The sequence below is a fragment of the Pagrus major genome, chromosome 2 (genome assembly GCF_040436345.1).
Source record: "Pagrus major chromosome 2, Pma_NU_1.0".
NCBI lineage: Eukaryota > Metazoa > Chordata > Actinopteri > Spariformes > Sparidae > Pagrus > Pagrus major.
In genome coordinates this window covers 11,713,000-11,732,858 of record NC_133216.1, presented here as the reverse complement: position 1 = coordinate 11,732,858, position 19,859 = coordinate 11,713,000, and the positions used below count along the sequence as shown (strand labels likewise).

At 40.6% G+C, this 19,859-nt stretch overlaps 3 protein-coding genes across 3 annotated transcripts; 1 reads left to right on the top strand and 2 right to left on the bottom strand.

The window, feature by feature from the left end:
- Positions 1 to 2,644: 2,644 nt before the first annotated feature.
- LOC141013858 (synaptotagmin-like protein 2) lies at positions 2,645 to 8,013 on the top strand. The gene is made up of 12 exons (XM_073487746.1): positions 2,645 to 2,883; positions 4,049 to 4,162; positions 4,254 to 4,292; positions 4,395 to 4,489; positions 4,586 to 4,702; positions 4,881 to 5,050; positions 5,313 to 5,415; positions 5,550 to 5,711; positions 5,952 to 6,036; positions 6,125 to 6,227; positions 6,670 to 6,875; positions 6,971 to 8,013. The coding sequence occupies exons 2-12, from the start codon at positions 4,132 to 4,134 to the stop codon at positions 7,117 to 7,119; spliced, it is 1,260 nt and encodes a 419-aa protein (XP_073343847.1). The 5' UTR covers positions 2,645 to 2,883; positions 4,049 to 4,131; the 3' UTR covers positions 7,120 to 8,013.
- Positions 8,014 to 8,958: 945 nt separating this feature from the next.
- LOC141012549 (zona pellucida-like domain-containing protein 1) lies at positions 8,959 to 12,833 on the bottom strand. Its single transcript, XM_073486059.1, has 10 exons — positions 12,820 to 12,833; positions 12,176 to 12,291; positions 11,696 to 11,922; positions 11,397 to 11,581; positions 11,219 to 11,291; positions 11,031 to 11,128; positions 10,601 to 10,681; positions 10,341 to 10,512; positions 9,901 to 10,075; positions 8,959 to 9,050 (listed from the first exon to the last, which is right to left on the bottom strand). Exons 1-10 carry the CDS (start codon positions 12,831 to 12,833, stop codon positions 8,959 to 8,961), a joined length of 1,233 nt encoding a protein of 410 aa, XP_073342160.1.
- A 3,269-nt stretch (positions 12,834 to 16,102) lies between these two features.
- On the bottom strand, positions 16,103 to 19,678 carry LOC141017709 (zona pellucida-like domain-containing protein 1). Its single transcript, XM_073492444.1, has 10 exons — positions 19,573 to 19,678; positions 19,238 to 19,464; positions 18,842 to 19,026; positions 18,663 to 18,735; positions 18,476 to 18,573; positions 18,312 to 18,392; positions 18,016 to 18,187; positions 17,480 to 17,582; positions 16,723 to 16,752; positions 16,103 to 16,538 (listed from the first exon to the last, which is right to left on the bottom strand). The coding sequence occupies exons 1-10, from the start codon at positions 19,670 to 19,672 to the stop codon at positions 16,402 to 16,404; spliced, it is 1,206 nt and encodes a 401-aa protein (XP_073348545.1). The 5' UTR covers positions 19,673 to 19,678; the 3' UTR covers positions 16,103 to 16,401.
- Positions 19,679 to 19,859: the final 181 nt, after the last annotated feature.

The window sequence follows — 19,859 nt, the reverse complement described above, 5'->3', positions numbered from 1 at the left end:
TAAAAGCATGTTTAAACTAGTCATTCTACACACTGATTCACATGTTGTTTTGCTAAAATCTTCTGGAGTGATGTAACTCACTCAAAAGTGAAAGATCCCAGTGAAAGGGCCATTGCATGTGCAGTAAGCGGTCAGATATCTGTGGATTCCCAGTGACTCTGCACTGTTACACTGCGTTTGTAGCTAGCTGCACTACTTTAGGGCTGCAAATCATCAACCAAGTTACGATAAAGCACTTATTGGTGGTGGGTGTTGGGCCTTGGTGGAGGTATGCGCTCTTTGAATCCCATTCTAGTTTTGTTGATAAAGATGCTACCCTCTGAGAGACCATGCAAACCTGCTGCAGGGCAGACAATAGTAGATTTCTGATGTTATTTTGACAAGTATTTAATTATCTTTTCGTACCTTTATTTTCAGATGCAGATCCTCCAGTATCTTACGATCTGATCTTCATTGATAAGTCTGATAAGCAAATACAGAAGAAATCCAATCAGAACCAGGTGTTTAAATTATCCACCCAGACCACCAGTCCCACGAGTGACGAGGACTCCATCGCGAAGGTGCTGGACTGGTTCAGCCGCAGCACAGACAGCAGTGATTTGCTCAATACAGAAGAAGGTCTAGAGGTCGCAACGGGATCTAACAAACATGTCGAAATCAGCAAATTAAGAGGTGAAGATTCATTACGAAAAGATGCCGGGGATATCATAAGTGATAGACAGAAGGAATCTCTTGAAATGAAGAGAAGTCACTTACAGAAACAAAGCAGTGATGTTAAAGAGTCAAGAGGAACAGACAGAACAGGCAACAAGGAAGCGACCGAAACACAAGAAGAGGTGGCAAAGCGTAACAGAGAAAGAATGCGGTCACAGGAATTTGAAGATAATAACGATGAAAGCCAACCACCCCAAATCTCCCATCTGAAGTCATTCTGGGAGAAAAGCAACGTTGGCCCTAAAATACTTATCAGTAATTCAATCACGCTCAGCAACAAAGGACAAAAACCTGCTCAGCTCTCAGCGGAGAAAGATGAGGAGAAAGTGAACAAGCCCCACGGAGTGTCTGATATGCCTTCTGTTCCTGGATTATACAATGGGAAGGGGAGTTATGGGGACGAAAGGGGACAACAACTGGTACTGAGTCCACAGAAAGATACTGGAGACAATGTTCACTTAAATAGAAACCAGGAGGGATACTTGATGGATACTCCAACTCAAAGAAACTCAAAATCAGCAGTCAATGCCCTCGTAGTTGACAGAAGAGGTTCAGAAACTGATATTTTAGGCATAAGCAGACTGAGTCCACTGCAAAGGACCGCCATCCAGTCCAGACTGAGTCCAGAGTCTGAGAGCGTCAAACCAAATCCACAACCTGACAGTATTTCCCAATATAGAGAAACCCCACTGCAAGACGAACTCCCCAAGACTATTCCTGTGTCTCAGCTGGATACAGATCTACAAACAAGGGACAGTCCAGACTCTGAGATGCACTATTCATCCAGAAACAGCCCGTACTTGGACTACAAGCAAGGGGATATACAGATCACTCCCAAAACACAAGTGCGTAGAGGTTCAAATGAAGATGCAAGGAGGAGGGACAGTGAGGATAGAAGCATGCAACCAGGCATGTCTCCCAAACGAAAGGAGGATATGTCGAATAAAGACAGAATCAACAGTCCTCAGTCAAACAGACATGGGGTGCCAAATCAAGAAAGTACTGCGGAGAGGATAAAGCAGCTCAGATCTTTCTGGGAGCAGGAGAGGAACAAGCCCATGTTTTACACTGGAAAGCCCAGAGCTCCTGGGGACGGTAAAGTCGCTCGTGGTGCCAATCAGGCAAAGCTGAATAAAAGATTCACAAAGTCAGAGTACGACCTGACGTCAATTGGAAATATTTCAGGCAGCGATGAGGACGACTATGATAGAAATTTTACTGTTCTTCCTTTGAACCAGAGGATAGAAAAGTCGTCCCCTAGCCTTGGTGCGAGTCGAGCACAATTCAACACGCTGCGTGAGTTCTGGGACGAGGCCACGTCAGATACCAAGGGATCATTTACCATTGACAAGCCCAAAAGCCCCAAAAGGAAAGAGCCGATAAGTGCCCAGCTTTCGTCTCAGGAGTTAAAATGTGGTGATTCCGAGATTTACCGCGAGAAAACAAGACAAGCTGCAAAGTCATCCCCTCAGAATCGATCAAAGTCCCCCCATGATAGACAGTCTGGGTCAAGAGCAGCAAATGACAGCAAAAACAACCAGTCAAATTATACGACAGCTGAGCAGCAGAGAGAGTCAAGGAGGACTTCAAAAGACTCCACAAAACCACAAAGCAGTTCAGGAAAAGAAACTCGCTCTCCGAAGGGTAGAAAAGACAGCTTTAGCTATTCAAGTAGTCGTGGATATTCGCTCCGTCGAGCCACTAGCATGTTTGCTCTGAGTGAGCCTGAAGAAAGAGATCTGAGCCCATTTAAAGTAGATGTAAGCCCTGTCCACTCGCAGAGCAGGAAGCAGAGGCAGAACGCAGAAAAAGGCACCATGTCGAGACGATCATCCGAGGAAACTGAGCCTCTGACTCCACGAGCAAGGTCTTGTGTTCCAAGAGACTACCGACATTACCTGGGTATGACGGATGCGACCAGCGTCCACACCTCCCTCGCTCCAGTTTTGAAGGACGAGGGGTCAGACGGCAAGTCTGGGTATGAATTTGACCTGGGCGGACCAGTGAGGGCCAGCACTCCTGTGGGCTCAGAGGACCGTTACAGCAGGAAGGGGAACAAGACGAATCAGCGCCCCCTGTGGACAAACTACAGCAGCTCAGACACTGGTCTGGAGTCATCTGTGAGCAGCACGTCGGAAACCTGGTCCAACTCGAGGAACAGTTCAAACCGTGAGCACCAACTTCAGATTGTTACAGTGTAACACAAATAACCTGAATCCTGTTTTTAAAGTAACTGAAAACATAAAAAATATAAAAAGAAATATAAACATCAGCTATTCCAGATACCTTAAAGGCATACTGTGCAGGATTTATTGCTTTCATCAAACATACCATTCATAGTTGCCCCCACCTACCCAGTTTTACAGTTAAGGCCCACACCTCCACACAACCCTTTACAGATTTTATGTGTATGCAGCTGAAGTATAGGCTTCCTGTCTGCTGTTTGCCTTTTTGCTCTGGCTGTTGTATATGTGTGTGTGTATGTGTGTGTATGTGTGTAGCTCAGCCCCACCCTCGGTCAAATAGACACACACAGACCTACAGCTCTTTATACATCCATAACAAACAGAGGCCAGAGGAGAGAGATGGAGGCAATGAAGTAACCTGGTCCCGATGTTTTTATGCAGTACTAACCTCAGACTGTTATTGGGTGGGAGCTGCAAACCGATGCCCAAAGGTTGACGCCCAGAAACGTCCCGAACACAGCAAAATACTAAAAAGATTAAGAAAATACAGCCAGAGGACAGGGTGTCAGACAGGGTGATTGAGAGAGATAATACATTGTTGATACATTTCCTTAGGGAAATCCTGCATAGTTTACCTTTAATCTAATATTTTCTAGTCTGGTCTTTCAGTATATTAAAAATAAAGCTGTTTTAACCTCTGTTTTGAAGTATTGAACTCCTGCCGTTTGCAGACTCATTATTATCACAGTGGGCTGTGTCCAGCAGTATCCTTGATATCATGTCCTTGTGGGGTTATCTGTGTTGGCAGAAGCAAATCTCTGTAAACACAGCGTGTACCTGCGGTCAGCTGCCCATGTTTAGTTTGTGGGCTGGGTTCGATACATAGTTCAAACTTTACTGACACCACACAGATAAAAACATGTTTCACCAACTTACAACCCTCACAGTTTCATGTCAAACGTTCTTTCTCAGTAGTTTTAATGTGTGATGCAGCAGCTACACCTATATGTTCCTCAAACACAGTACACACAATTTCTTAAGTTTACTGTTTTGCACATTTGATGCTCTGTTATGAAACACACATTTTATTTTACCAAAGGCAGCAACAAATACACCAACAAGTTTTTTCTTTCCAATATGGATCGTAGGTGAGAACACTGATGAGGCTCAAAACCCTGTGAGGAAAGCACTGAGGCGAGCAGAAGCACGGCCTAAAAACCTGGCGAAAAGTATGGAGGACATCACAGCCTCCTTATCACCACGTGAGCATCTCCTCGACTTCTCCTCCTCAAGTCTAACTGTCCATAACAGCTCGTTTTGGGTGACTTTGATTTATTATTTTGTTTCTCACAGGACAAGACCCGACTGCTGACATGAGACGAATCAGTGCTGGTAAAAATCGCCTGATTCTTTGCATGAAGGATATTTTTGCAATCATAGTGGCAAGAAAGTTAATATTGTGTATCTTCTGCTTCCCAATCAACATCTCTTTAGTTTCAACCATCCCGTCACCCTCCTCATCCTTATTTTCGGACCCGGACCACCTGAAGAAGATGAGCAAATCAGTTCCATCGTTCTTACAGAAGGAGGTAAAGCCACGTCTGAATCTTTTAGTCCTGCTGTATATCTGAGCCGCTCTGCGACCTTGTGCATGGAGCTGTCTTTGCCTGCTGTCTGTGTTTCAGGAAGTTGACAGAGACACTGACTCCAACTGCGAGGACACTTACCACCAAGGAAGACTAATGATGGGCAGCTCTTTGACTAACCTCACCAGCTCCTCTGGCATGGCGTCTTTGTCTTCTGTATGGTCACACACAGCAGCCGACGCTTACACATCCGAACACTGCTGACTTTAATTGCACTGCTTGTTTGCTTTTTACGCTTTAATTGTTATTGTCAGGTATTGACATTAACCCAGTAAAAATTTATGTAATTACTACATATGTGATATGAAATGTTTGGCAACCTGTTTGCTCCTAGCTGAGTGGGAGTGTGATGACCATGTACAGCGGGGACTTTGGGAATGTGGAGGTTCAGGGAAACATCCAGTTCTCCATCAACTACATTCAGAGGCTTCGAGAGTTTCACATCTTCGTGGCCGAGTGTCGAGACTTGGCTACAGTTGACCCAAAGAGGGGCCGCTCGGATCCGTGAGTACAAATTATTTGCTGTTCTTTTTAATTGAAATATACTCTCCAATTCTGATGTAGCTTATGTTATAGCAGCGTCCACTCTCTCATTTTTAAGAGTGTGTTGTTTTCAAACATCTCACTTATTCATCTGCCTCACATGGTAACCAGTTGTTGGCATGTGTGTCAGAAAGTACAGTTTTGTCCCTAACTATTACTAATTCCATATCGTACTGGTGCATCATTACAGATAAAACCTTTTTGTTTTTTTTGGCCTTTGAAGGTATGTCAAAAGCTACCTGGTTCCTGACAAAGCTAATCTTGGAAAGAGGAAAACATCTGTAAAAAAGAAGACACTGAATCCAACTTTCAACGAGATCCTCAGAGTAGGAATCAACAGAGATAATAATACCTGCAGTACTAAGCACACACAGACACTTTCCCACACTTTAATGCTTCATGCTCGGTGTTGCCTGACAATCGACAAACAAAAGCAGCTAGCTCTTCCCTGTCCTTACAGTATCGTGTTCGCATGGAGTACCTCAGAACCCAGACGCTCATTCTCTCCGTTTGGCATCACGACACCTTTGGCAAGAACAGTTTCCTGGGCGAGGTCGACGTGGACCTCTCCAAATGGGACTTTGACCACACCCAGATGAACTACTTAGCCTTGAAAGCAAGGGTAGGAAGAAAAACACAGGCACACAACGCTGCTTTATCCACAGCAGCTGTTTTCTCATCAAATAACAGCAGGTTATCTTAGACTGTGGTCAGCCTGCTCATTTACCCTGCTATCTATTTGAGCCGGTTGTATCACATGCTCTGTAGTCATTGTATAACCTGCGTACAAAGGAATTTTTGAGCTTAAGGATGGATCTTGGATCGTCTGTTTATGTAATGCATACTCTGTAAAATGTTTCAGACTACACCCACTCTAGCACCATCAAACGATCGAGGAGAGATGAGAGTAGCGGTGCGTTTCATGCCACAGATCATCCACAGTGCAGGTCTGCGCTCGGTTTTATTCTATTATTTAATGATTTCATTCTTAGTTCTTTAAAGTTGTTGGTTATTTTATTTTTTTTCTCTTTTTAGGATTAGCTAAGGAGAGTCCAAACACTGGAGAGATTCACATTTGGGTGAAAGAATGCAAGAACCTGCCTCTAATCAGGGCCACCATTGACCCATATGTTAAGTGGTATGCACAAAAATCCATCTTAATTAGAGAAACATCTGTATTTTGGGAAATACTCTTAATTTGTTTTTTTTGGGTTTTTTTGCCAAGAGTTAGTGAGAAGATTGATACACTCTCATGTCTGTTCACTAAATTTAAACGTATTGCCAGCAGCTGGTTAGCTTAGCCTAGCACAGTGATTGGAAACAGCTAGCCCAGCTCTGCCCAAAGAGCACTCACTAAGATTGCCGCTGATTGATTTTGTACCTTTAGACAGAGCCAGGCTATCTGTTTCCCCTTCTTTCCAGTCTTCACGCAGAGCTAAGCTAACTCTTTCCTGGCTTTAACGTTAGCTTCATATTGAACAGACTGATATGTAAGGGATAAAGGGATAAAAAATCATTTAATTGTAAAGTGTTCTGCTGTTATCAATCAACACGTTTCGTTCTCCCCCCCTCGTCTGAAGCTTCGTGCTGCCAGACACGAGCAGGAAGAGTCGCCAGAAGACACGTGTGCTGCGGAGGACAGCAGACCCGGCGTTTAACCACACGATGGTGTACGATGGCATCAGAGAGGCTGACCTATCAGAAGCCTGCGTGGAGCTCACTGTCTGGGACCGAGACAGACTCGCCAGCAACCTGCTGGGGGGCCTGAGGCTCGGACCTGGAACAGGTACTGACAGAAGTCAAAAAACTGATCAGCACTGGAGTAAAAATGTTTAATATTTGTGTTGAAATGCTTGTATTTGTCTGTATGTGTCTCTGTAGGCAGAAGTTATGGATCAGCGGTGGACTGGATGGACTCAACCCCCTATGAGGCGGCCCTCTGGGAGCGCATGAGGACCACCCCGAATGAATGGGTGGAGGACGTACTCCCATTAAGAGTGCTGAACTCTGCCAAAACTGCTTTCAAATAAGCAAAAGTATAACAGACCGCCATACTGCAAAGACGTGTATTTTTGAGAGGTAAAAACGTTTTTTTAAAAAAGATCCAGTGCATTGATTTAAAATTCAGTCTTGACGAGCTTCTTTAGGATCCGATGAAAGTAAAATAAAGATGCTGGAGTGAAACACTGGAATCAACCATGTGACTGTAATTTTACAGACACCTGTGGTTCTACCTAAACAGTAATTTCCTGAAAATGGTGGCTTTGTGAACAACTCCACATGCACTCAAGGAAAGCAGGAAATATTATTAGAAAAACACCTCTGGAGATTGAGCTGTGTGAGCTTTTACCTGGGAGAGAAAGTAGAAATTTGAGACACCTGCTGATGTATGTGTTAGCGCTGAGGCACACAGAGAAATACAATCATGCAGCGATCACAGTACAATAAAACCCAGATAGAAGTCTGGCAGAGCATCTATTTATAGGCGAGTATGACTTTATTTAATATCTACACAAGCCACTTTCATGTATATATATCCAGTATATACATATATCATAAATATCAATGCTCTTTGTCCAGTGGTTTTCATGTTTGAGTACCTTGATGAAGGCTAAAACCATAACATTGCTGTGTGTGTGTTTTATTTAATTACATCTAGGCCTTGTGATTAAACACTGTTTACAGGAACTGGATTTATATTATTTACCACAATATACTGTTTGCCAAAAGTCCACCATTTTGTTTTTGAAAGTAATTTGCTAATTGCCGTCAATGTGCAACACCTTCCTAACTGTCTCGTGAGCCAAATTATCAACATGTAATCTCAGTTATCTGTTTATAAGGTTTATATTAACTGACATCACCAGTAAGAAATGTGATGGCAAACAGTGGAAACAATAAAAAAAATGTGCTCTGCATTGAAATTGTATCGGTGTTTTTCTATTGAAGTTTCTCAGCGGCTGTTATTCAAATGTCCATGACAATGAAAACTTACAGGGTTCGTACAGACATTCATGGTTCCAAGAGGATGAATCCTACAGACTTTAATGATCCTCTAACAGCAGCTGTGGAGGTAGAGCGGGTCGACCAGTAATCAGAAGGCCGCTTGGCTGCATGTCGAAGTATCCTCAAGCAAGATGCTGAACAACAAGTTGCTCCTATGTAGGTGAATGTGACAAGTGTTGTAAAGCGCAGGAGCGGTCAGTAGACTTGAAAAGCGCTATAGAAAAGTCCATTTACCATCTTCCTCTGGTGCCACCATGATGTTGACATTTGTGGTTTTGAATAAAATGTCTCAACAACTATAAGTCGGAATTGCTATAAAATGTGGTTCACGTCCAGCTCAAGATGAATTATAATCACATATGCAATCCCTTTTTTATTTATTGTACTAATTTAATTTAGCACATATAAGAAACAGTAAGAATTTTAAAAAGTGTGACTGCTAAATTGACTTCTGTCCATTTAACATTGTGAAGAAGAGGTTGGAAGCCAAATATGGAGATACCTCTCCAATATAAATATCAGTAGTCATGTAAAGACAGAGAAAAGGTTAAGAAAAATGAAGATTGTGTAGTTCATCAAAGTTTTAAGACTAATCATTAAAGACAAGATTGATAAAAATGCAGTTTACATGTAAGTTCATGTTTACAAGTTGAGATGCAGAACAATAAACTCACACAAAAAAGTGACCAGTTACCTAAAAATTACAAAGTACCATGTACAGTAGACTTTAGATTACATTTTAAGTTGTTGTAAATGTAATGCTCTTCCAGGTAATTAGTTACCTGACTTCAAAGTCAACTTTTAAAATGTACAGTGTCGAGTCCTTTTGAACAATGACACGTAAAGTTTGGGGGGGCTCTGATTCAGATGGAGAAACAAATACTCAAGATGGCGTTGCAGACAATTACAGCCACTAGAGGGATGCTGTAGCAGCTCAGAGATGATGGAGGCCCACCTGTGTGAGAGAATAAGACAAGAAGACAAGAAGCATCAAAGCTTTTCATGGTATCATATGTCCACTATTGCATGCTTGAGTTAGAACTGGTCAACAGTGTCCACACACCTCATTGTCCCAGCTACACACATCATATTCAGAGCATATTATGACCATCAGAGTAGATTCAAACATTTAACCAATCAAATTAGCATGTTTTAAGGCAATATTGTTCACTTTTTTCCCACTTTTGTGTTAAAAAGAGAGAATAAGAGAGTAATTAAGACATCAAATAATATTGTACAATAAGAGCACTTGGCGTAGAGATTATCAAGGTAAATTTTCAGGCAAACACTGACGAAACATCCTGAAACTGCTCAGAATAATGGAGATATTGTGGGCCGATCTGCGAAACATTGAGGAAGGATGGCACCCACTTGATAACCCAGAAGGTGCAAATCACTCACTCGACCATCCCACATAGTCAAAGCAGCAGCATACACAAGAATAGGGTCTTAATATCTAGTCCTACATAACAGATTGTCACAGTATAATTTGAAATTTGGTTAATATTGTGATTTTAACGTAGGGGAGGCTCCACTGAAGCTCGGAGAGGCCTGGCTTTAAAAAAACGTTTTATAAAAAAGCAAGATCCTTACCACCAAAAACTGAGGAAGATGGAGGGTCGTCTGAAAAATTAAACCAAAAACCACCGTCAGGACTGAGGCGAATCCAACAATATTAAGAGCTTTATTAAGAGTAGATACCAGAAAGTTAATTATGGAAAACGTGCCAAATTTTAAGGTTTATATTTAACTACTTTTAAGAAAGATGCATCCAAGCAAATGTGCATACTGTAAGTTTTCCTTACTTTTATGTACGTTTTCTTCCAAAGTCGGATAATGTGGAGGCATATCTGTGGTTTTCAGCAAATCAGTCACGTCAGCGTCCAGTTTTCCCACGAGGATGGCAGGAGAAGTGACTGTCGTGCTGTCAGACACAGACTGGGCCTCTCTCTTTGACAGGTGGTGGGAAGAGCTACAGTCCTGTTCAAAACAAAAAAAAGACTAAAGAAACCTCTGCACTGTTTACCTGAAGTGTGTTTGTAGTAGAAGTAGCAGAAGTAGTAGTAGAAGTAGTAGAAGAAGTAGCAGAAGTAGTAGTAAAAGAAGTAGCAGAAGTAGTTGTAGTAGTAGTAGAAGTAGCAGAAGTAGTAGTAGAAGTAGTAGAAGTAGACGAAGTAGTAGTAGTAGTACATGTTTTTGTGATAAGGAATAACGTTAATAGTGTGAAGTGACTGTTGTGACTCACAGGCAGTAATCGGCTACACGTGGACACCTCACACAGTCGGGTGACACAGTGCAGGTAGAAAGTGGACATTGTCTGATTTTTGTGCTCCATGAATCTGAAGGCCTTGAAGTGGAAGTGTGCCACCTGAGACGCCCCATTAAGCTTCACCTCAGTGTTTGCATCACGTGTACATCTTGGGTGAAAAAGAAAGAGTTTAAAGAGCTAGCATGGAGTTGAGTGGAGGGTATTATACAGTGTGGCTATGTATCTATGTAACTCACCCAATAAAAAGGTCATAATAGGTGCTGTGCGTGGCGTATGGGCTGGTTGATGCGTAGCATCTGTCCAGCAGCACGTTGAACCTGTGAGGACAGATGGGTGGATTTTAAGTGTCTTTTCTTACTAATGTAGCACTGTCAGTAGTTCAGACATTTGGCAAATACACCAGTAATTATCTGAGATGATCTTTTGTTTTTACGCTTTGGTTTTTACAGACTGTCAGGATGAGTGAAGTCTGAAACAATGTGTTAACTATTGAGCTCTAGAGTTGCTGGTGGATAGATTTTGTCACCAGTGGACAGAGCCAGGGTAGCTATTTCATCATATTTCCAGTCTTTATGCTAAGTTAAGCTAACAAGCTGCTGCCCATTCCTTTTCTGGGAAAAGTGGATAAGCAAATTTCACAAAATGTCAAACTATTCCTTCCAGTACCTGTCTGATAGATTGGTAGCTTTAACTGCAACATAAATCTCTGTTCTTGGGCTGAGTCCTTCTTCTGGGATAATAAGAAGTTCTTTGTATAGCTTGTCCTGTTCCAGGGAAAAGTGAGAACAAAATACAATAATGAAATGAAAAGAATATACTCTCTGTTCAATTATACAAGTTAGAGCAGGTCTTACTCTGCAGAGTTCCATACTCAGTGTGCTGATGAAGCTCCCATTGTTGTCTCCTATCATGAGACTTGCACCAGATCTGCTTTCAATAAAAATAAATTCATATTGTGCATTAAAGACCTCGGTGATTCATGATGTAGCCGAGTCCTGCTGGTTTCACATGCAGTGTAGGTGTCATACTCACACGCCCAGTTTGGTGTTGTTCAGGAGATACTGCAATGGGTATCGGCAGGAGAACTTGTACAGGAGCTGTGCACGGTAGGTGATCATACCTGCAGCAGTGTTCACAGCGGTAACAGCGCCGGAGATGTTGACGAACTGCACATTTGAGAAGTCAGCAAAAAGGCCGCTCCCAAAATCATTGAGTATCTGTTGAAAAAACAAACATTTTCTGATTATTGTCTGGAAAATCATCTTAACATTCAAAGCATGAGATCTTCTGAGGAAAAATGTAATTAAAGTAGTAGGAAAAGCTATTATTACCTTCAAGCTATTATTGCAGGATGAGAGGGAATTTTCCTCTAAGGAGATTATGAATTTCAAGACTGGTGGGTCAGCGGCCCAGTCAGCCATCCCGAAACACTCAGGTTTGTTGAACTCATTATTGAGGACCATGAGAGACTCAGTGTAAAGAGCTTGGTACACTGGGCACAGGTAGATGTACAGGGTAATATACTCTGTGCCACAGACCACAGTCATGTCCCAGTATTCTGAAAGAGACATAAAGGGAGGTTGCAACCAAGTCGCACATCAAAAGGTGTGATAGCAGAATAAAATGTAAGTATCTCACAATTTAATAGCCATTATTGTGAAACTGCTACATTTTGTGGTGTAGCTATTACACATTTTGATGTGAGACTGGGTAGCAAGGGAGGGTGTAAATCACCAGAAATGCAGAAATAACACATAATATGAAGATAAATGCAATAATAACTGTGTATGGTCTTAGAGAATGTCACAAACCTGGAGGTCTATATGTTTCATGTCCGATGCAACTTTGTGGTACCTGGGCGTCCGCCCTCAGAACGAGGCCAAGCTGGTAGACAAGGATGACCAGCTTCATTGTTCTGAGGTTGCACCTGTGAGAAAATAAACGAAACAATGGGAATCAAAGCACTCATTATCACTTTCAAGAGGAAGTACTGTGAATGAAGAAATTGTCATCACACACGACGGATCAAACTACATTAGGACAAAGCCTGCAGACAATAAAGAAGCTACGGCAGAATAACTAAAGTCACATATGGCTGTGCTACTATGAAAAAAGGCATATTTCAAGCTGGGCATTGATTCATGCATGATTATCCTACAGTAATATTTATCAAATGAAAAATGAAATTTTACATGAAATTGCAATTATCACTGAATTCAGCTGCATCTTCAGTCATCTTTTCAGAGATAATCAACAACAGACTGAGCTTCTTCACATATTCAGCAAAACAGAATGACATTAAATTTATTATGCATTAGATAAATGAATCAATAAACAGTTTTGGATTTGTAAATATTCTTTTTTCATTGTTGCAACAGTGAATTTCAGTTTTTTCACTCGGGTATATTATTCATACTGTATGGGAAAAGAGGGTTTAGTTATTCTCGACACTCACCTGAAAGTCTCCATTTTTTGTCTGGCTATTTGTTGCCATTTCTCTCCATTTATAGTGTCCACCAAGTAACAAAGAGGTGTAAGATGAAACTTCTCATACAAAGGGTAACAAAAGCTGGGTCTTAACATCAAAACATGCAGAGCTTCCACAAAAAAAAAGAAAAAAAAAAGTGATTCATGTGTTGAAGAACCCCTATCATAAGAGGAAAGCTGGAAAAAGGTGATTAATATTTTGTGTTCGTGAACATGAATCAGAATTGAATTAAACTATTATAGTTATTCATTGAAATTCATTGATCATTGGTTTTAGTGTCAGGGGATGCTAAACTTTCAGACTTCAGTTTCTTTTGTTTGTTTTTTCATATAAAGTAACTATAAAAGCCCTCCGGTTCAGACAGCATCACTGTATGTTTGGCTGCATGTGAGTTTACATGCAGTTGGTTTGCTTCTCTGAAAGAATATGCAGGTTGTCTCCGGTTCTACACTTTATGAACACTTGAATGATGTAGTAGTATTTCTAGTAGTTTTTACAACTCTTTTCAATGTTAAGATTTTTTGTGTCATATCTTTGAGTGAGGGCGTACAGTTGTGAGATTGTGGGTATGATACAACCTAAATACAGACTGCCAGAAGTAAAGGAGACATGTAATACTCAGTTTCAGGTTCATCATTTGTTACGATCCCAGTTTGTGCTCTCGTGTTTCCTGTTTTATTTTGGAAATGTTGCCCTCATGTGTCTTGCTTTTCAGTTCCTGTGTTCTTCCCTCCTGGTCTTTTTCTACTACTTCCCTCACCTGTCAGTTTCCCTCCTCTCTCCACCTGTTCCTCATCCCCTCATTAATGTTGTCGGTATTTAGTCTTTGTCCTCCTTCATGTCTTCGTCAGATCGTTTTCTTTTCCCTCTGTGAAATCTGTGATGTTCGGTGTTTCCTCGTCCCTCCTGTTTTGGTATGTTTCTGAGTTTGGTTTCTTGTTTCTCGTTTCATTTGAACTTTGCTTTTCTGTTGCACTTTGTTTAAGCTTTTTAGTTGCTACTCTGTTTTTGATCCTAGTGACTCATTTTTGGTTTGTATAGATTTCTTGTGTTTTGTATTTTCAGCTTTATTTTATTAAAGCTCACTTTTGGTTTCCCTATTTCCTGCCTCCTGTGTGTTGTCTGCGTTCTCTTGTGACAAAGTGTAACATCATTTTATCTTGGGTTACTACTAGAATATGCTCAAAAAACAAAAAAAACTCAAAATCAGTTTTCTCATACTGTCCAGTGCTGCATCACTGTATCCCCTGAAACACTCTGTTTTAGGTCCCGTATCTTTAAGGCCCCCCCTCTGGAATACCCAGTCTGCTCTGATTGGTCAGCTCACACACGCCTGAGCCAGCGCCTCTAAAAACAACAAAGCAGCTGTGCTAAATCAATGCTTAGGTGCCAAACTAGCCGGTAGGCATAAATTATGCAAATGTGTGACATGATGATGTAATTTGATGTCACAGAATTGAAGCCGTGACTACTGACGACGTGTTTCAGGAGCAGTGTTTTCTGTGGGAGGGGGGAGCTTCTGTTGGTGCGGACTTTGACCTTTTTAATTTGAACATCTTTTACATGCACAAGAACCTGTAAAACACTGAAGGAAAGGCAAAAATGAAAAAGCACTGAGCACACTGAGGAAGGCTAAATTATTCATCTTTGTCTTTTTTCTCCATATAAACAAGACTTATTAACATTAACAAAGCCTATTAACTTTACTGCAGTAAAACAATGAGGGTCTGTCCGAGTTGTTTGTTGCAGTATTTGCAAATACAGAACACTTGATGGCACTGTACACCACCAACGTTAGCTAAGATGCTAATGTTTCCAGCAGTAGATTGCTATGCTCCAGTGTTTTTTCTGTATAACAAACCTGGTAGCTGCTGAGGGTCGAACCTCAGATACCAACAAGACATTTTTCACTTGAAAAGACAAATGCAATTTTATTTAAAGTGCCTACAATCAATATTTGTACAACAATGTCTTATATGACCGTGACAAAACAATGTGACAATATAAGAGGGGTTATCCTCAGAAAGTTATCACCTCAGTCCACAGCTCCTCTTGGCTTTATGGAGCTTTATAGTGAGTGTTAGCTCATTGTTTAGCAGTTCAGCCCGCAGCTTTCCTGTTTTGTTTCACTCGCGCTGCTCTCATGTTCTTTTGGCCACAGCATGCAGCTTTTTTTTATAGTGGAAAGAAATCTCTAAAAGCCCACTGTACACTACCTGCTCAGCACCAAGCAGCAGACAGACACAGCTGGCAGCTGGTAAACAGAGACAGATATTTCCCTCAGGAGTGGCTGGAGACCAAAAACAGCTAACAGAGAGTCAGTATTGGAGTTACATTCTCCAGGTTGACAATGATAATGTTACTCTGTAACTGCATAATGTGTAAATGATTACTGCGATTACAATTTCACCAAATCAACTTAAAAGGAGATTATATGTAAATATTGTGTTCACAGCTGGTTTCTGCTGCCTGCAAGTGGCCAGGAGCAGGTTCATATTTAAGCTCTTAAAATGTATATATAACTTATAAATTATATATACAGGCTGTATGCAGTGGTGGAACATAACTGAGTACACTAACTCAGGTAGTGTTACTCAAGTTACTTAAGTACAATTTTGAGTTACTTGTAATTTACTTGAGTATTTCCAATTTCGTCCACTTTATACTTTCACTCCCTGACATTTTGGAGGCAAATATTGTACTTTTTACTCCACAACATTTATGTGATAACTTAGTTACTAGTTACTTTGCAGACTGCATGTTGCATCAGAGCCAAAGTAACGCATTTTTAAATTAATCATCAATTGGAAAAAAAGAAAGATTGGCAATCCAATGACCCACAGTATAAAGCATACATACATGTCAATATAAGAATAATTTGTACTTTTGATACTTTAGTACATTTTATATCAGATACTTTAAGACTTTCACTCAATATGTGAACACAATATCTTTACTTTTACTCAAGTATGACTTATATATATAAACTATATCATATATGTATATATATGTGTGTATATATATAATATATACAATATAATATATCAGCCAATTTTTCAGCATTTAACCAAAATGTTAGTTTTCTCTAAGTCAGCCATACAATAAGAGACAGACGAAATTTTAATGTTTGCTTTAATGGTGCGTTTTATGAAAGAATAAAGCACAAGTACTTTTTCCATTATTGTCATTGCAAACATTTTAAACGTACACCATCTCTGACTAATTACAAATAATAAAAGCATTAATTTAATACTTCAATAGGACTCTGACAACAGGATTAAAACTCACACTTAATTATAATACACAATTTTTGTACACATTCTATGCCCTCATCTCTTTAAACTATGTGATTCAGATTGATTATAAAGCTGTTAATGACCACCTTGTTATAATGTTGCCTGTGAAACAGAAAAGCTAGATAGCAGAATGACAGTATGATATGTCTGACTATTGTTTCTCATGACTCAGTGTACTATAATTGCTATGCTTTGTAGATGGTGAAGTTTAACTGGAAGCTGGTAGAGGGACTCCACTCTCAGTCAGGAGATGTCACTGAATGATCACTTTTTTCCGTCTGATGTACAACATAAAGTAAGTTGCCATGGCGACGAGGACAATAGCCAGGACGACGATGCAGACAATCACAGCCACCACCGGGCTGCTGTAGTTGGTCTCAGATGGCAAACCTGTGTGAGCAGCGACGACGAAAAGATATCAGATGATATATTGCTTCATGGGAGTATTAACTAATGTCACTAATTACTGACTGAACACGTAGTGACCAGGAAGTCCATCACAGACACATTTGCTGCTCTTTACACTTCATTTCAACATTACATTCAGAACATCACATAAAATGCAGATTCTTACCGTAAGAAGCCGAGAAAGTCTGAGCATCCTCTGAAAAATTGTGCAAAAACTAAAGTCAGTAATTGACAGGATTCACTTTTTAACACAAGAAAAATGGGGATTAAATTAATAATTTTACATTAAAATGAGTGATTTACCATTTGTAAATCACTTTTTATTTAATTCTCTTTGACTCTCTTTTGTACGAAAGCCCTAAACGATCCAGGGTCAAACATATAACATGCCCTCCTAGTTAAATATTATTTGTTATTTATGTCATTATCATGGAATAACAAATGTTGTTTCTCATGTGTGTATGCTAAATGTGGAACTACCACCAGTAGTCCGTTAGCTTAGCTCCGCATAGAGACTGGAAACATGGGGAAACAGCTAGCCTGGCTCTGTCCAAAGGTTAAAAAAAGGCTCAATAATGAACAAATTAGCCCTTCCTCTTTGTTTAATCAATACAAAAGTGTAAAAATGCCAATTTATGGTTTTCCTGCTTCCAGTCTTTATACTAAGCAAAGCTAACTTGGCAACAAAGCAAATAATTGCTAAAGTGTCAAAATATTCCTTTAAGAGAAGATAATAGAGGTAAAAATGGTCATTATGGCCCTTGGTAATTTTGCATGTACAGTAATATCAGCAAAATGCCTCAATAAAATCAATAAAAAATGTGCACATTTTCAGGTAATTCCAATTACTTTAGCATTTGTATTTTTATTCACTATGTCACTGTGATAGGTTGTAAAGACATCTTATCATAATTAAGACATACCAGTGGTCTGTTTTCCCACATTAATGGCAGGCGAGCTGATTGTAGCGTTTTCCGACACTTCCTGGACCTCTCTCTTTCTCCTGCCATTGGTACTGCTACAGTCCTGTTTAAAATGAATGAAAGACAATCAAAATTCTGACTGAATACCTAGTTGTGATATCTTAAAGGAGACCGACTATGCATTTCATTAAAAGACCTTCGAATTTAAAAAGGTCCACACCAACAGAAGCTCCTCTCTCCCACGGAGACACTGCTCCTGAAACGCCTCGTCAGTAATCCCGCCTTTAATTCCGTGACTTTGTGACATCACACTACGTCACCACCACACATTTGCATAATTAATGCCTCGCAGCTAGTGTGCCACACAATACAGTGCTGCAGTATGAGAAAACTGATGTGTTTTTTTTAACATTAAAGCATTTAAACCTATTCCAGTAGTAACCCAAATTAAGATTATGGACCTGAAAATCAGGATAATATATCTCCTTTATTGTTATAATAGGACTCTTCAAGGAACTCTTTTGACGTCTACTCACAGGCAATAATCGGCTACACGTGGACACCTCACAGAGTCGGGTGATGCAGTGCAGGTAGAAAGTGGAAACTGTCTGATTTTTGTGCTCCACGAATCTGAAGGCCTCGAAGGAGAAGTGTGCCACCTGAGACTCCCCATTGACCTCCACCTTAGTTTGTGGGTCACGTGTACACCTTGGGTGAAAAAGAGATGGGTAGCATGACTTCACGTAGGGAAACACAAAGAGCTAGCATGGAGTGTCACTGTAAGTGGGACATATTATACACTGTGGTGATTAATATACTGTATGTAACTTACCCTACAAAAAGGTCATAAAAGGTGCTGCGTACGGGATATGGGCTCGTTGTTGCGTAGCATCTGTCCAGCAGCACGTTGAACCTGTGAGGACAGACGAGTGAATTTTAAGTGTCTTTTCTTACTAATGTAACTTACGGGTTACTGTAAACTGTCACAACTTATACCTCTCTGTTAAATTGGTGGCCATAACTGCAACATAAATCTTGGTCTTCAAGTTGAGTCCAGTGTCTGGGATAATAAGACGTTCTTTGTACTGATCATCCTGTTGCAAGGAAAAGTAAGAACAAAATCACATTATGAGATGTTAAGAAAGTGACTCAGTTCAGTGCTGAAAGCTAGAGCAGGTCTTACACTGTAGAGTCGCATACTCAGTGTACTGATGAAGCTCCCATTGTTGTCTCGTATGGCAAGATTCACACCAGATCTGTGTACAATCAACATAAAATTAATATTGTGCATTAAAAACCTCGGTGATTCATGATGTAGCTGAGTCCTGCTCGTTTAACATGCAGTGTAGGTGTCATACTCACACGCCCAGTTTGGTGTTGTTCAGGAGATACTGCATCGGGTATCGGCAGGAGAACTTGTACAGGATCTGCGGGCGGTAGGTGATCGTACCTGCAGAGGGGTCCATGGAGGTAACAGTGCCAGAGATGTTGACGTACTGCACATTTGAGAAGTCAGCAAAAAGTCCGGTCCCAACATCATCGATTATCTATTGAAAAAGAAACACATATTTCACTGGAATCAGTTTAAATTAGATGTCAGATTCATTCTTTGATGCAGAAAGTCAAGATCCAATCAAAGCAACTTTTACCACCTGGGACTAAAGAACTGGTGCTATTCTAACATCCTTATGTACTGGAATATCTTTATAAAGTGCCTCAATTGATCTACAAAGAAGGTAAATCTGTTGTGAAGAATACCCTAAAGTTGTTGTTGCAGGATACGATAGAACTTTCATTTATCGGGAATCTGAATTTCAAGACTGGTGGGTCCACGTTCCAGTCAGCCACCCCGAAACACTCAGGTTTGCTGTACTCATTATTGACGACCATGAGAGACTCATTGTAAAGAGCCTGGTACATTGGGCAAATGTAGATGCTCAGGTCCATATACTGTGTGCCACAGACCACAGTTATGTCCGAGTTTTCTGGAAGAGATTTTTAAAAACAGAGGACGTAAATCAACAGGAGCGGAAAAGTGAAAATAACTGAAGGGCATGTAAAAAAAAAAAGGAAAAAAAAGAAATGGCACAAACCTGGAGGTCTGTTCGTTAGGCTTGTAACGCAGGAATCTGGTGTCTGGGCCTCTGTCCTCAAAATGAGGCCAAGCTGGCACACAAGGATGACCAGCTTCATTGTTCTGAGTGTGGACCTGTGAGAAAACAGCAAAACAATAGAAACTAAAGAATCTGTCGTCTTCTTTCAAGAGGAAAGAGAAAACTTTTCAAAAACGGCCGATTTTTTTACGTCAAAGACGACAGATCATCCTTCCTGTACGTGAGGGAAAAGCCCACAAAGGTAATAGAGTTCCTTCAGCCCATTA